Source organism: Myotis lucifugus, unplaced genomic scaffold (genome assembly GCF_000147115.1).
Source record: "Myotis lucifugus unplaced genomic scaffold, Myoluc2.0 scaffold_351, whole genome shotgun sequence".
Lineage (NCBI taxonomy): Eukaryota > Metazoa > Chordata > Mammalia > Chiroptera > Vespertilionidae > Myotis > Myotis lucifugus.
This window is the reverse complement of record NW_005871399.1, coordinates 611,062-627,985: the sequence shown is the minus strand read 5'-3', so window position 1 is coordinate 627,985 and position 16,924 is coordinate 611,062. Positions and strand designations below refer to the sequence as shown.

General features: G+C 51.4%; 1 protein-coding gene across 1 annotated transcript in view; it reads left to right on the top strand.

Annotated features, from left to right (window-relative positions):
* The window catches only part of HIPK2 (homeodomain interacting protein kinase 2), a 114,560-nt gene that overhangs the window by 57,760 nt on the left and 39,876 nt on the right, over positions 1-16,924 (top strand). The window contains exons 2-3 of the mRNA XM_023764819.1: positions 15,049-15,172; positions 15,446-15,565. Of these exons, the coding sequence (XP_023620587.1) occupies positions 15,049-15,172; positions 15,446-15,565 (244 nt within the window). The remainder of the gene's footprint in view (positions 1-15,048; positions 15,173-15,445; positions 15,566-16,924) is intronic.

Here is a 16,924-nt window from a genome sequence, read left to right as displayed (position 1 = left end):
GGCAGGATTGCTTCGGTCAGTCGCAACGCTGCATCCAGAGTTAAATCTTTGGGTTACTTAGGGTGGTTTTGTTTCTTGAAAAACAGCCCCTTTTTGAGGCTGAATGAAAGGGGTCTAGACAGCTGTGTGTCAGAGCCTTGCAAACTGGGGACAGTCCGCACCGGCTCCAGTGAGTTGGTGGGTGCTGGCGGGGCAACTGCGGCCCCCGTGGGCCGCCACAGGCCGCTGAGCGCTTCCCTGGGAAGCACGTGTCACTTCTTTCTCCTCGAGGAACTCTGATCTCCCGGGGCTCGGGGCCAGCCGAGGTCTGTGCACACAGAGACCTCGACACGGAGCTGGCACTCCGCGAGGCAAGCCTGACAAGCAGCCGCTCAGCTACTTAGATTTCAAAACTTTCGTTCTTTGGCAGAAAAGAGACTGAGCTCTTCGCACCAATCATCACTGCCATTCTTTCAAACATCCAATTCACTGCTTGTGGGTTTTATACTTGAATTTTTTTAATTTTTTAAATATATTTTATTGATTTCGGAGAGGCAGGGAGAGGGAGAGAAAGATAGAAACATCAATGATGAGAGAGAATCATTGAGCAACTGCCTCCTGCATGCTCCCTACTAGGGATCAAGCCCGAAACCCAGGCGTGTGCCCTGACCGGGAATCAAACTGTGACCTCCTGGTCCATAGGTTCGACGCTCCACCACTGAGCCATGCCAGCCGGGCTATACTTGAATTTTTAAAAATCTCCCTAGCTGCCTCCTCTCTTCCACACTCCACTCATTTCTCCCTCCATCTCCAGACAGTTTCTTACCTTTCACCCCCTCCAGCCATGCATCATTTTTTAAGGAGACAAACTTCCTATGTCAAGCTTCTTCCATGAAAAATAGAGTTTGCCCTGGCCAGTGTGCTCAGCGGTTAGGACATCAGCCTGCAGGATCCCCAGCCTGGCCCCGGGCACGTGCAGGAGGCAACCAGTCAATGTGTCTCTCACATCATGTTTCTCTCTCTCCTTCCCTCCCTCCATTTCTACTCTCTCTAAAAATCTATGGGGGGAAAAATATCCTCGGGTGAGGCTTAACAAAAGAGAAAATAAAATAAATAGAGCTTTATCAGTTGCTATTCAGATGTCTCCTGGGAGCCCCTCTTATCAGAGAAGAACTAGAAAGAGGCTGCTTGCTCTTCCCCCTTCTCTTTCTTTAAAAATAAATATGTGCATACATGAATAAATGAGCCAACAGGAAGAAATCCGTTTCCACTTCTTCCTCAGACAGTCAGTTCCGTGCCCGTCCGGGTGCTGAGCACAGTGCTCGGTGGTAGGAGGGCAGAGGGGCCCACCGCCTCCTCCACCTCCTGGGTGTGGAGCGTGGCGCAGGGTCCGCGGTGCTGCGCGGTGGGCAGAGAGGACCACGCACGGCCCGCCGCCTCGAGACGCTTCCGCTCCGGGAGAAGCTGATTACAGGTTATCCTCATGTTTTAAAACAATAACTATCAGTGCAAGGATGAGTGAAAGAGCTGAACCGCCCGTAGATAAGTTGCAGAAACAGAATAACAGGGAGCCTGAGTCAGGGAAGGGTTCTGGAAGGGACGACAGCCAGCGAGGCGCTTCCCACAGGGCAGCTGGTAGAGGCTGCCTGGGGCGCCCGGGGCCTCCAGGGGCCTCATCGCGACCTCTCAGCCCCTCACTCTGCTCCCAGCAAGTAAGTCCCTCCTTTCTCTCTCTCTCTTTCTACTTTACCTCTTGAGTTCCAGCTGACAGCTCGCGATTCCACGCGCTGGTTAGCTCATTGGCTGGAGTAGTGTTCGGTGCACAAGAGAACAAAATGAACTTTTAATCTCTTTTGCTGAAGGCTGCTCCATCCCAAAGGCATGTGCGAGTCCCGGCTCCTGGATGATGAAGAGGCCTCATTGTTAGGATGAGAAAAGCAGATTATGGGAAGAGGGGGCAGTGGAATCCTCGTCCGAGGACAGCTGGCGTCCCTTCCACTAACAGAAAACCCGCCCCCCGGGCTCTGCTCCACAGTTTGTGTTGGATTTCTCACCGAGTGGGGCGGCTGTCCCCAGTGGGGTCCACCTGTGTCCCATGGGAGGGAAGGTTCAGCTGCCTTTCAGAGCCCGTAGGCTGCACTTCGGCGCCCCCTAGTGGGAGCTGTAAAGAGCCAGCTGAGTGTTTCCTCCACGACCCAAATACGAGGCAGCAAACCTGGGTTTTGTTGTTGTTTTTCCAGCCCCTTTAGGAAAAGTTGAATGTTGGAAGGTTTTCCCTAAATAAGCTGTCCTTGGCCGGAGAGCTGGAATGTATGCCCATTTTGTTTGGCAAAACGCTCCGTTCCTAAGTCGTGCTGGAACAAACACCAGCCCCCCGGGAGCTCCCTCCTTGCCCTGAGCACGGCAGGTCCTAACGGCCGTGGCTAAGTCCTGCTGTAGAACTGGGCAAAGGACGTGTCCTCAGGTTTGATCTGGAAAAGGAAGGCTATGGGCACTTCCCACAGCGCAAGGCCAGCCTCACCCACCTGGCTCCTCTCACCCCCACACCTGCCTGCTGGGTCAGGGCCGGCGTCATCGCCAGGGTGGCTCCGGGCTTGACTTGAAAACTTGCTTAGGCAGCGTATCTGTGGGCTTCAGCTCTCCGTTCTCAGTAATTCCTATCAGCAGCACAACACAGGGAGGGAGGCCTCTGAGGACCTAGGAGTATCCCGGTGGCTGCTGGAAATTCACCCTCCTACGTGTTTGGGTCTTTACTCACTGGGTTCTTTCTCATAGCTGGGGTTTCTGGCTTCTGCTCTCTTAATTGTATGTCTCCAGTCGGTGACACCGAATGCGTAAGCAGGTCCCCATCTTCCGTCCCAGGCCATCAGCCATGGAGAGTGGGTGCCTCCTGAGTGAGCCCTCAGCCACACAAGGAGGCAGGCTGTGAGGAAAGGAAGTGCCAGAGGATGAGCCTTGTTCCTGTTACAGCCCACTTGCTAGGAGCTGGGAGCTCCGGGGCCTGCCCAGTGCAGGCGCGGGGACCCCTGGCAGCGAAGCAGCAGGACCCTTCAGCCTTGTGTTGGCTCATTCATTCACCCCGCAAACACTTTTGAGTACTCGCTCTGCAGACCAGTCAAAGCTAAATGTTCACCAACTGGAAGTATTACATTTAAATCAATCGAGTTGCACATAAGTAAGTGATGTTACCTTCTTAGTATGCTTTTGTGTGGGATAGAGGCTGAGCGCTGAATTAATTGGTTGGCGTGAAAGAGACCAGCCTTTTCCCCGCCTGACGTCTCATGCTCACTCCATGGGTAGGTAACACATCACGGCTCTGAACATACCAAACTCCCTCCGGATGCAGAGAGAAGAGGAGCGGGCTCGGGAAGCTGAAAGGTGACAGCGAGACTCGGTCAGGCCCTCCTGGCATCGGCGGGCTTCCCGGGGAAGTCCTAGATGCACAGTTCCAACCCTCAGTTGCAGTCAACAGAATAACAACAAAGCAGAAGGGAACAGTCAGCCAGAGGAACTGAAAAGGATGTGTGAGGCTTTGTCTCCCGCCCCGCCAGCCAGTGGGTCGTGTTCCAGCTCCAGGCCTTGGTGCGGAGCCCATTTCAGCTGGAGGTTCCATCGAGCCCGTGTGCTCAGGGGCCTCCAACGGGCAGAGTGGCCGGGCCCAGCTGGAGCTTGGGGTCCCCATCACCAATGTGCGCACACACACAGGTGCAGGCCCAGGTCACACCGCATGCTGGAGGGAGAGGGATGGGGTAGGGCGGGGACACGGGCGGGGCTTTGCGATGCCCACCCTATTCTGTTTCTTCACCTTCTGGTCATTGTTTTCTGATGTGATTCGACTCTAATGTGTTTTTGCTTTGTGCACTTATTTGTGTGTGTGCTTTCACAATAAAAAATAAAGATTAGCCCTAACCGGTTTGGCTCAGTGGATAGAGCGTCAGCCTGAGGACTGAAGGGTCCCAGGTTCGATTCCAGTCAAGGGCATGTACCTTAGTTGTGGGCACATTCCCATAGGGGGTGTGCAGGAGGCAGCTGATTGATGCTTCTCTCTCATCGATGTTTCTAACTCTCTATCCCTCTCCCTTCCTCTCTGTAGAAAAATCAGTAAATTATATTTTTTAAAAATAATAATAAAGATTAAAAATCTTTTTAAAAGAACTGGGAGCAGGGTAAGTGTAAAAAGAATCGCTGGCTCTAGCTGGTTTGGCTCAGTGGATAGAGTGTCGGCCTGTGAACTGAAGGATCCCCAGTTCATTTCCAGCCAAGGGCACATGTCTGGCTTGTAGGCTCAATCCCCAATAGGGGGCGTGCAGGAGGCAGCCAATCAATGATTCTCTCTCATCATTGATGTTTCCATCTCTCTCTCCCTCTCCCTGTATGTAGATACGTGCAGAAAACCGTGATTCCGTTTCCGTGGCTGACAGGGCTTTCACTGTCATTTATTGAGCATGTACTTTGGCAAAAACGACGAGCATAAAACCTGGTACTACTGCAGTCCTGTGGGGTGTTGGGAAGCAAGACCAGGCTTTGTCCTGCAACCTGGGCTTCATGGTAAAGACACCAGGGACCAGACTGGGAGATACAGAGCCACGGGGCTAGGGACAGGCAAAGTAAGCGTAGCACACATCCAGAGGAGGGGATTACAGGACAGGGTGAGCATCTTTGAAATGGCCCAATGTGGAGTCCAGGCTGGTTCTTCCCAGGACATTTCTCTTTAACATTTACTAGGAATTTATTGACTAGCATCAGAATATGCTCTGGACAGCTGAGAACTGGTTTCCAGTTTACACCAACATCATTAGAAGCCTTTGGACACTCTAGGCAGGTAAGTTCTAGATCCAACCTTGTTTTCTTATATAAATAAGGAAGTTAGATTTTTTAAATATATTTTATTGATTTTTTACAGAGAGAAAGGGAGAGGGATAGAGAGTCAGAAACATCAATGAGAGAGAAACATCGATCAGCTGCCTTCTGCACACTCCCCACTGGGTATGTGCCCGCAACCAAGGAACATGCCCTTGACCGGAATCGAACTTGGGACCCTTGAGTTCGCAGGCCGACGCTCTATCCACTGAGCCAAACCAGCTAGGGCATAAGTAAGGAAGTTAGATTTTGACACTGCACTTTGCAGAGTTGAAGCAGTGCTGGGAACCAGGAATCAGCATGGAGTGGCTACATACAATTAAATATATTTAAAAATCTAAACCTATCTATATGCATACCAGGAAAGTCTTGTTCGGAGCCAAGATGTTCATTGCCGACATAAATCAAAAAGCACCTGCCACTCCGCAGATGGTCCGACGGGTGGAGGAAGCCGACTTCCTCTGGGACAAGGCCCAAGGGTGGCTTGAGAATGATGCCAACATCTAGGCCAAACTGTGATTACAGATACCCAACCTTCCAGGTGGATGCAGAGATTCGTTCTGACATTTTGAGGATTTCTATTGGTGATAGACACTCAGTTACAACAGAATTACCGGGGAGGGTCTCGAATGACCTCGCCCGCACAGCTTTACGGTCACCCGCCATGGCCCTGAGGTAGAGCTTCTGGAACATCCCGGCGATTTTGCTGCGTGTGTGACGTCAAGCTGGAACTACCCGCGGCCCGAGTTGGGTGTCTTTCCTGGCTCTTCTTTGACACTAGAGCCTGGCTCCTCTGCCACAGCCCTCGCTCCACCACAGGCCATCTTCCACTTATTATGGGGCAAAACACTCTTCTGGGGAGTGTGACTAGAGATCTTAGGGTCCACGGTGTTTGGTTAGGCCACACAAGGACAGTCTCCTTGTCCCCTCGGCTCAGGGCAGCTAACAGTAAGTGGGCTCCGGGTCAACCTCACTCTGTATCTCATTCCAATAACTCCAGCCCAGGGTCCCTTTGTCCTCATCTACCCGGCACCCCAGGCAAAGACTGAGCTATTTCTCTTTTATCTCTTTTATCTAATCTCAGGCTGGCCTTGGATTGTCCAAGCCTCAGTCAATATTTACATCTCCTCTTGGACCTTCCTTCCTGGGTCCACAGACATGGTATGAATCCACCTTTTAGGGACGCTGCTCCCCATTTTCCTGGCAGCCGGCCGGCGGTCACAGGGTGTGTTCTCTCGCCATTGGCTGCCTCGGTGCCCTCCGGCACGCTCCCTCCAGGCTGTCTTCTGTCCGGATCCTTCTGGCTGTGGGTCCATTTTCTCTGAAACGGCCTCCTCCGCGTCCTCAGGTTTCTGCTGTTTCCCAGGCCCCGTGTTGCTGTGACGCAACCCCTTGCCTCTCACTCCAGGTCACCAGCTCAGAGAGGGGCTCGGCGCTCCTGTCAGCATTCCCAAATCTGCTATGTTTTTTTCCCCCCAGCGGAACCAAACATAAGATTTAACAAGCCATCTGAAACGCAATTTACATTTCAATTGCTTCTGCCCCAGCCATACCGAGGTTCCTTTCAATCTACATATATTTGTGAGAACGGCCTTTCCCACTGCAGTTCAATGCGAGCGCACCTTATAATACCGGTGATTATAAAATCCCACGGGCTAATAGAGTGTCTTGCTTCCGAGGAGTTCAAACCGCTTTATAATTCTACCCACCGTAATGTATCTTCATAAACGGCTGTAGAGACAAGAAAAAAAGCAAGATTAATAATCACATCTCATAGATGGTGAAATAAAAAGTCGGAGAAATTGGGTAACATTTTTCCAGAAATGCAGGCCTTCCTGTGCTCTCCGATTGGTGTTGCGGATTGACGGCCCACGCTGGGAGTGGCTGGGAGCCTTGCCCTCGTTTTACTAGTATTAGCCTAGTGTGCGGTGATCGCGACAGTGACTCTGGTCTTCTACGGGGAGCGTGGGGGAGCAGGAGAATGAAAGGGAATGTTGAGTCAGGGCCGCGCTTGCCTGGGCCAGGAGGGCGTGGGGGGCTGTGGGCAGGCGGCTTCCTTTCGAAAGCTGGGTGGTAGGTACTGGGTGCTTGGTTGTTGGTTATTAATCTTCATACCTTCTTATATAAATAATTGAAACAGAAAGTGTTTAATGTGTATGCTTTAATATATTTAAACAGAGTTGTCCTAATGTTTCAACATGTATAGCGGAAAATGGACTTTAAAAATGATGCTCTTGCCCGGCCGGTGTGGCTCAGTGATTAGGGTGTCAGACTGCGCACCAAAGAGTCACAGGTTCTATTCCTGGCCAAGCACACATACCTCAGTTGCAGGTGTGATCCCCAGCCCTGGTTGGGATGCATGCGGGAAGCAGCCAATCTCTGTCTATTACTTTCTCTCTTGCTCTTCCCACCCCCTCCCTTCCACTCTCTCTAAAAATCAATGGGGGAGCCCTGACCGGTTTGGCTCGGCGGATGGAGCGTCGGCCTGCAGACTCAGGGGTCCCGGGTTCGATTCCGGTCAAGGGAATGTGCCTAGGTTGCGGGCACGTCCCAGTGGGGGGCGTGCAGGAGGCGGCTGATCAATGTTTCTCTCTCATCGATGTTTCTAGCTCTCTGTCCCTCTCCCCTCCTCTCTGTGAAACATCAGTGAAAATATGTTTTGGGGAAAAAAAATCAATGGGGGAAAAATCCTCAGGCCATGGCCAGTGTAGCCCAGTGGTTAGATTGTCAGCCCTCTCACTGAGGGCCTTGATTCAATTCCTGGTCAAGAGCCAGTACTTGGGTTGCAGGTTTGATCCCTGGCCCCAGTTGGGATGCGTGCAGGAGGCAACCAATCCATGTGTCTCTCTCACATCGATGTTTCTCTATCTCTCTCCCCCTCCTTTCCCTCCCACTCTCTCTAAGAATCAATGGGAAAATGTCCTCAAGTAAGGATTAACCGAAAATAAATAAAAATCCTCGGGTGAGGATTTTTTTTTAACTGATGCTCTTTACGTAATTGTGACATGGACTTAGAGATATCGTAGATAAGTGATTTAATATTTGTTGATAACCTGCTCCGTGCCCGGCCCTGGGCTGGGAGCTTCCTACGCGCTCTGTGTAATTTCATCCCCATCCCAGCATCAGGAAGCAGGTGGACAGCTGGAAGGTGAGAACGCTGGAGTCTCCCCGTGACCCAGGGCTCCGGAGCGTGTGTTCCCACTCAACTTTGTGGGCTCCCCTCCTGTCGGGGTCGCTGTCCCACAGGGTCAGTGACCAGGACGTGATCTGGAAATGCCCTGTCAGCTACACTCACCATCGGGAGAGCTAGTGGAGCGAAACATCAAAGCTTCAATAATTAATGTGTTGGAAATGGCAAATGTTTATTGTCAGTCCCTCTCTCTCTTAGCTGCAACTTTTGTCTGATACTTCATGCAAGTTTAAAGCATTTTTTATGTCCCGAAACAGCAATGAGGAAACTGTAAGATGAGTCTGTGGGGTGGCGAATGAAGGATGAGTCATTAGCAGAACCTGGGCGACTCTGAGCTTCAAGGGGCAGGCTGTTTCTCAGGCCAGCAGTCCTACCTGCTGCGGAACCGAACTAGGAACAGAAACAGCCCCATGGAAGAAACCAGAATGTGACTGTTTTTTCTTAAACCAGGCGAACTTTGAAACAGAAAGGCCAAGGAGTCTGCCTCTTGTCATAGGAGGTGTTGCCAAGGAGATGGGGCCAGCTTCAGGGTTGAAACAGAAAGATTCATTTTTTTCTACAAAATGAATGTGCCCCAGGCACTGTGCTAGGCGCTGGAGGTCAGCAGTGATGTGGGGGGGGGGGCAGGGGAGGGCATGCACTCATCTTGCCCTGTGCCTGCAGGCCACCCCCACATGTCCGCTCCCCAAGACTCAACTCAGAACTTCTCCTAGGAAGCCCTCCCTGCTTTGTCTCTCCGACCCCCGTTAGTCCCTCCTTCATGTGCTGGGCACACACTTGGCATCTTGTATGTTCGCTGTTGGCACACTGTTGCCTCCAACTAGATGGTGAACTCCTGGACACGCCTTAGGGTCTGGTTTGGTTTTCAGTCTTCACCCAACACAGTGCCAGCCATAGTAGATGCTTAGGAAACGGAGGTGGTGTATTCGAATACATGAGTGAGTGAGTAGAGCTTGAACCAATTCTGGCTTCAGAATAACCACTGGTAAGTATGGTGCTTCGTCATTGCAGAGTAAATATGCCTTAGCGACCATACAATAGCATGTGCTTCACATGCGCTGAACAAGAGGCAGATTGTGGACTTGACCTTGAACCGCTGGGAGCTCAGAGCCTATGGACCAGCAGAGCAGGGGACCTGGTATCTGACAGGTCACAGCAGAATGGTCTTCAGTCCCCCAGGGATCGCTGGGGGCCAGATGGAGAAGTGCCTTCCTTCCCTACGGGCTCCTGGCCTGGGTGTTGAGCAGACACTTACAGAGCACCTGCTGTGGCCAAAGGAAGGATGGAAGGCTAGTGAGGCCCACACCCTGCCCTTCAAAGGGTCTCGCAGGGTCAGATATGCGGACATGTATTTAGAACAGTAGGTGCTCAATTAGTACTTACTGGACCGATCTGGTTATTCATGTTGTATCTTCATCGCCCTGTGCCCCAGCACAGAGAAGGCGAGCAGCGTGTTAGTGTTAGAAAGGAGGGAGGGGGACACGCTATATCAGAAACATGATCAGTGCGGAGAAAAGGACACTCCTTGTGGCTGAGGGAGAGTTTCAGGGTAGATTGGAAAAGGTTGAAACCAAAGGCAAGAAACCAGGAGGGGTTACCAGAGAGGCCCGGATTGAAGGGGCCCGGTCAAACTGGTAGCCGTGGGAGCCGAGTGGAGAGCCAAGAAGAGAGGCTCCAGAGGACTAGCTCTCGGAGACCTTTAGCCCACAGTCCCGACCCTCCATTATCCTGGCGCCACGTCCCACCCTCTACCCTCTACCCCCCCCCACTCCCCCACCCCCCACCCCCCCACCCCCGGCTGCTCTCTTTGGCTTTTTGCTGTAATTCTTTGGGGAGCCGCCCACAGGTAGGCGTGCTCTGACCTCAGCGCTCGCCCTGCTGCAGGCGCCCTGCCCCAGGTGAGTGTCCTGCACGCTCATGCCCACCTCTGGGTCCACTCTCCGGGGTCCCCGCCAGCATGGAGGCCGCTCCGCCTCAGGCTGAACCTGCCCCCTCGTGCCCAGGCTCCCACTCCTTCATGACCCTTCACCCCATCTACTCTCCTCGGTTTGTGCCGCCTCGGAACTTTCCATCTGAAACCCATATCTTAGCACTCTCTTACATTGAATAAGGGTTTATTCCATTGGCGAGCCCTTATTGATTGAGTGGCTACTAAATGCCAGGCATTGCTGCCCTCGTGGACTTAGCAGGGGAAGAGAGGGAAAGCAGGTTATTGGGAAAGCGCTGAAAGTGACATTTATGGCGGTGTGGATGGAAACCGACTGGTGTCGAGGGAGGCCTGTCTGTGGCGGTGACAATTAAGCTGAGGTTTAAAGGATGAGAAGGAAGGAGGCAGCCGCCTGAGAGCCAGCAAGAGAGCATTGGAGGCAGAAGCAGCACCGTTGCGTGAAGGCTCTGGGTCAGCAGTGGCTTAGGTATTCTGGAGAATGAAGGGAAACAGACTGGACTGCAGCTCTTTGAACGAGGAGAGCGAATCGAAATGACAGCAGAGAGCTGGGCAGGGTCCCTGTGGGCCTTTGGAGGGATTAGATTTCCTTCTGGGTAGGGACCCTTTGAAGGGCTTAAAGCCAAGGAAGATGTGACGTGTTCACTCTGGCAGCGAGTAGAGAGTGGACTGGAGGGAGGAAACACCAGGTACGAAGCTCCAGGTGAGACGGGGTGGCCAGGGCCAGAGTGGTGGCAGCAGAGGTGGGGGGCCACGGGCCAGTTCAAGATGTACTTCGGAGCTGGGCTTTCTGATGGGTTGAGTGGGGAGGGCGCGGGGGGGAATCAGAGACCATCCCCATGAGTAGCGGGCGTGGTGAGGGTGGTGACTGCATTTAGTGAAACAGGAGGGCAGAGGCAGGGATATGTTGAGGGGCAGCAGGGGGAGATTCTCCCTTAAGCACACGAAGTCTGAGCTGATTGTGAGACGTTCCCGTGGAGATGTCAGGCCATCAGAACATAAATCTGGAGCTGAGAAAGGTTCAGGTTGGAGACAGACTTTGGAAATACAAATGGAATTTATGCCCTAGCTGGTTTGGCTCAGTGGATAGAGCATCGGTCTGCAGACTGAAGGGTCCCAGGTTCAGTTCCAGTCAAGGGCACAGGGCCGGGTTGCAGGCTCTATCCCCCATTGGGGACGTGCAGGAGGCAGCTGATCAATTATTCTCTCTCATCACTGATGTGTCTATTTCTCTCTCCCTCTTCCTTCCTCTCTGAAATCAATAAAAATATATTTTTAAAAATTAAATAAAAACCACACACACACACACACACACAAATGGAATTTAAACCTGTGGGTGTGGGTACGATTACTATACCTGTTTCCTAGGGCCATGGAAATTGTTCCACAAAATGCATGACTTAGAGCAACAGATAGTTATTTTCTGGAGTTCAGAATCAAGGTGGTGGCTGGGACATCTCCCCTCTGGGGCCTGTAGGGGAGGACCCTTCCTTGCCTTTTCAAGCTCTGGTGGCTCCAGATATCCCTTGACTTGTGACAGCATGACTCCTGTCCCTGCGTCCGCCCTCCCATGGCTGTCTTCCCTCTGCGCCTTATGAGGACACCAGTTATATTGGACTAGGGGCCCAGCCTACTCCAGTATGACATCCTCTTACTAATTACATGTTCAGTAACCCCATTCCCAAATAAGGTCATGTTCTAAGGCAGCGGTTCTCAACCTGTGGGTCGCGACCCCTTTGGGGGTCGAACGATCCTTTCACAGGGGTCGCCTAAGACCATCGGAAAACACATATATAATTACATATTGTTTTTGTGATTAATCACTATGCTTTAATTATGTTCAATTTGTAACAATGAAAATACATCCTGCATATCAGATATTTACAGTTATGAAGTAGCAACGAAAATAATTTTATGGTTGGGGGTCACCACAACCTGAGGAACTATATTAAAGGGTCGCGGCATTAGGAAGGTTGAGAACCACTGTTCTAAGGGATTTCAACACGTCTTTTGGGGGACACACCATTTATCCCATGACAATCTCTGGAGCAAGGTTGAAAAGAGAAAAGAAGGTGCCCTAGGACTTTGCCATCTTGTAGCAGTCAGATAGAGGACAAGTCAGCAAAGAATATGGACAAGCCACCCACCGAGAGGCAGGATGGGTGTGGGAGGGAATGGTGGACTCTGTGAAAGAAATTCAGCTCTTGGTCACAGGGCTGAGAAGTTGACCCATGGAGGTGACAGCGTGGTCACTGCTGATCTTGGCCAGCGCAGCACCGGAGTGGAGCAGAGGGCGGGAGCCCAGTTGGAGGAGGTGAGAAGACGGTGGGAGGCAAAGCCATGGAAAAGGCAGATCACTCTTAGAGATTTGGCTTTGGAAGGAGAACAGAGAAATAGGGCAGCAGCTGCCAGGAGAGGATTAAGGAAGGCTTTGTTTTGTTTTTGGTGTGTTTTGTTCTTGTGTTTGTGCTTTTTTTTTTTTTTTTAAGGGCGATGCTAGAGCACGTTTGTGTGCTTGAATTAGCTCTAGCTTCGTGTTGTGTGTTTACATTGTGTGTGTTTTGTATTCAGTTTTCGTTATCACGTGTGTTCTCACGTTGCCTCCCAGCATTGAGGCCCCTCAGGGGCAGGACTGTGCCCTCTATTTCTCTCGTCTCCCAACCGTCTAGCCTGACACTCATTCATTATGGTCATGGCAAGAAAAATATCCTGTACACAGCCTGGCACCACGAACGGCTGTTCTTTCATTTTCTAATGGAGAAAGGACTAACAGTGATTTCCACAGGCGCTGTTCGTGGAACGTCAGCTGACAAAATCAGCTGACAAAATCCTTGTCTGGTGTTCTCGCCAGAGAACATTTCTGAGGTGCCCTCTGTGAGACAGGCTCATCTGCCTGGCACATCCTCAGGGAACAGAAACTGGGGAACGGGTTGCTTAGGGCCATGAGAACAGTTGACTGACCTCCTAGGAAGAGCAGCCCCATGGTCACGTCCAGAGATGCCCATGAAACCAGACCAGCCTGTTCTCCAGACCCACCAGGAGACGGGAGTGTCTGGCCACCGAGGGCAAAGGCACAGGCGACAGGAATAGGGGGCAGGTGCAGAAATGCGTGCTCTGGAGTCAGCAGCCTGCAGAGGAGGCTCCACACCAGGACTCTTCTCCCAGGAAGGCGCCTGAGCCTGCGTGCGAGGGGAGCAGGCAGGCACACCGGACTCTACCACAGCGAGGCAGACACCTGTCGTCAAACGTGTCGTCTTCTCTCTAATGTTCTTTTCAGAGACTGCTTCTTTTCTAAGGGATGTGGGTTTTTAAACCATCTCTAAAGAGAGTGCATGGCTAGAGGCAGCCTGCAATAATCCCATCAGTTGCACGCAATGGTCAGGTGGCTCGGAAGCCCTGGTGTGTGTGGGCACGCTGGACACAGTGACCTAGGCAGATGTGGGATCGAAGGCCCCATGACACAGGACAGACCAGCAGTGACCTAAAACCATCACAGGCACCCCCGGGCATCAGTGCCAGAGGACAGGAGGGGCCTGCCATGGTCACACAAATGGTCACCACCAGGACTGCAGGAGGCCAGGACTAGAGAGGGGCCAGGTGCTGGCAGAAGATGCCCGGGAGTGAGGGGACAGGGACAGGACAGGACCATGAAGTAGCCCCGAGGCAGCTCACCCGCCTCCACAATAACTCCCTCCTGGGAAGACCAGCCTTGCATTGTGGGAAAAGCACGTCTCGCAGCCCAGACGAGGGCTGTGGCTCTCTACCAGCGCCCAGCACACAAACTCCTTTTTACATGTGAACAATCAAGACTTTGTAATAACACGCGTTGGTTTTGGTTGTTCAATACTGTTATCTGGATGAAAAAGATGAGCAATGAGAGCAAATGTAGAGGAGCAAGGTGGGGAGGTGCTGTGAGTGGGGGAAATCAGCTCCCAATGGCAAGGCAAGTGGAGGTGGTCTTGATCACGCCCTTCCTCCCAGCTCCCTCGCCCACCCCCGCTGCTGGAAGGGTAGGAGAGCAGCACTTTCTTCATCGCTTCATCAGCGGGACATTTCTGGGGGAAACAGAAGTTGAGCTAATGTGGGTCATGAACAGCGGAGTGCCTTGAGCCACATCTTAGAAACACAATCTGCGTTCATATCTCATGCTTTGAACTTGGTTTTCTCCAAAATGAACCCCTACCTGCTTATGGCAGATTCTTAGAAAAGAAGATGCACTGTGCTCTCTGCTTCTGGTAACTGACTGTGTGAGATGTTCTCTGAGCTCCGGTGCTCTTCTGCAGAAGCTCAGCCCGCACCTCACAGCAGCGGGTCCGAGTGCGCTTCTGACTGACATCAGACTGTGTATCCATGAGCATGGCTCTGTAATTGTGATATTAGAGAACTTTTAAAAAACTTTTATTTGTTGATTTGAGAGAGAAAGAGAGAGAATCATCCATTTGTTATTCCACTTATGGATGCATCCATTGGTTAATCTTCGTATGTGCCCTGACCCGGGATCCAACCTGCAACCTTGTTGTATCAGGACAACGCTCTAACCGACTGAGCTACCCAGCCAGGGACGGTGAACTTTTTAGAAGCTAATGAAAAAAAACAGTACTTCCTTGGGAAAGTGGGATACAAACTCCTAAGAAAGGGATTGTTGGCATGGACGGATATTATAGTTTACCCCATTATTCTGGGGAGGCCTCTTGTTTTATATGATATATTATTGAAAATAGAATGCCTGTATTTCAGAATTCCTTTGTAAAACCTGGGTGTTCTGTAGACATTGGTTGCCCGAGTTTTTTTACAAAGGAAAGCTCCTGCGTGTCTCTTAGCTCCTCTGGTGGGCGTGGGATGGTGATGGAGTCAGCAGTTCGGTTCCCTCTGGGTCTGTTCTGGAGCCACAGAGCAGCCAGGGCCGGGCCCCCTGCTCACGGGAGGACCGAGCCGAGATGGGAGGCGTCACTGCCACACAGTGTGGGAACCACAGGCCCTGGGGGTTCACGGATAGGGTTTTATGTAGAGTTCATGTCGAAGTAGCTCCTGCATTTCTAAACTGCTAATGCTCTCTTCCTCTCTGCTTTCTTAGGGCCCCTGAGATCATCCTTGGTTTACCATTCTGTGAGGCGATTGACATGTGGTCCCTGGGCTGCGTCATCGCGGAGCTGTTCCTGGGCTGGCCGCTCTACCCAGGCGCCTCGGAGTACGACCAGGTGGGTCCAGGCCGCACAGGTGTTCAGGACAGTCGCTCCGTTTCATTTAGAATGGGACACTCGGGCGAGGTTATGGGGTTTATGTCGTCTCCCAAGCCCTGCTTCCCTCAACCTTGCTTTTCTCTCTATGTTCTTCTTTCTTTCCCCTTTTTCATTTTTCACTTCTTTCTTTCCCTATAACATTGTCTTTTTCTCAAAGGCACTAAAGCCATTAATATACCACATGCAAGGTGACAGGAAACGCTCTGACCTCATTCTCCTCTTTTCTTGCAGATTCGGTATATTTCACAAACACAGGGTTTGCCAGCTGAATATTTATTAAGCGCAGGGACAAAGACAACTAGGTTTTTCAACCGTGACACGGACTCGCCGTATCCTTTGTGGAGGCTGAAGGTAGGAAGAGCGTCCCCTCCATCCCTCACCAAGGCCCAGCATTCAGGGGAAAGGGTGGGGCGGTTCCTGGGAGCTTTTGTCAGCAGCCCCCATGGGGGAGGGGAGGGCTGTTGTGATAAGTGGTGTGGATGAATTTCAATGTTCAAAAGCACCACTTTGCTTGGCTCCTGCCACCTGCAAAGCCCAAGTTCCAGCTCCGACTGCTGAACTCCCAGGATTTAATGAGGTGAACCCCGATGACCTGTCTGGTAAAGAGAGAAATGCACCACCCCCTGCCCTAAAGGAGCTCCCCGTCCAGAGGGAGACTGAGCACGTGCCCCCATGTAAGTGCCATGTAAGTGGGGACCTTGAACCCTGCCTGTGGCGAGGGCCCCAGAGGAGCTTTTGAGCCGGGCCCTAAGATGGGGAGGGTTTCCCGCCCAGGAAACAGCCCCGGCAGCCACACCTCCGAGGCCCCGAGGAGGGGTCTGCTGGTCCAGCCGGCAGGTGCTGCCACTCACCGTTGCACACCAGGAACTCGGGTGGTTTTGCTTCAACAAAAACATGTTTTGCTTTCACTTTTATCTGTGCCTCGTAGTTAAAAATTAACGTAATTTCCTGGGAGGGAGAAAAGAATGCTAGTCTTCAGTGTTTTATGTTCATTTTAGGTGCTTCCTTTTTTTGCAAGAGAGTGGGTGGGTGTTTTTATTTTGTTTGGTTTTTGACAGAAACCACAGCCAAATTCTAATATGATTTAAAGATAATGTGTGGAATCTAATGAACAAAATAAACAAAATAGAAACAGACTCGTAGATAAAGAAAACAGACTGGCAGCTGTCAGAGGGGAGGGGGATTGGGGAGCTGGGGTAAAAAAGTGAAGGAATTAAGCAAAAAAAGAAAAACACTTACATGCCCTAGCTGGTTTGGCTCAGTGGATAGTGTCAGCCTGCAGACTGAAGGGTCCCGGGTTCAATTCCATTCAAGGGCACATACCCGGGTTGTGGGCTCGATCCCCAGTAGGAGTGTGCAGGAGGCAGCCAATCAATGATTCTCTCTCATCATTAATGTTTCTATCTCTCCCTCCCTCTCCCTTCCTCTCTGAAATCAATAAAAAATATATATATTTAAAAGAAAACTTACAGACACAGACAACAGTATGGTGATTATCAGAGGGGAAGGAGGGTGAGGGGAAATAGACTTGACTTTGAATGGTGAGCACAGAATACAATATACAGGGGACGTGTTATAGAATTGTACTCTTGAAACCTGTATAATTTTATTAACCAATGTCACCCTGATAAATTCAATAAAAATCAATAAAATAAAGGTCATGTGTGGCCAAGAGTCACAAAAGATTTAGAAGAGAGATTTGGGAGCTAA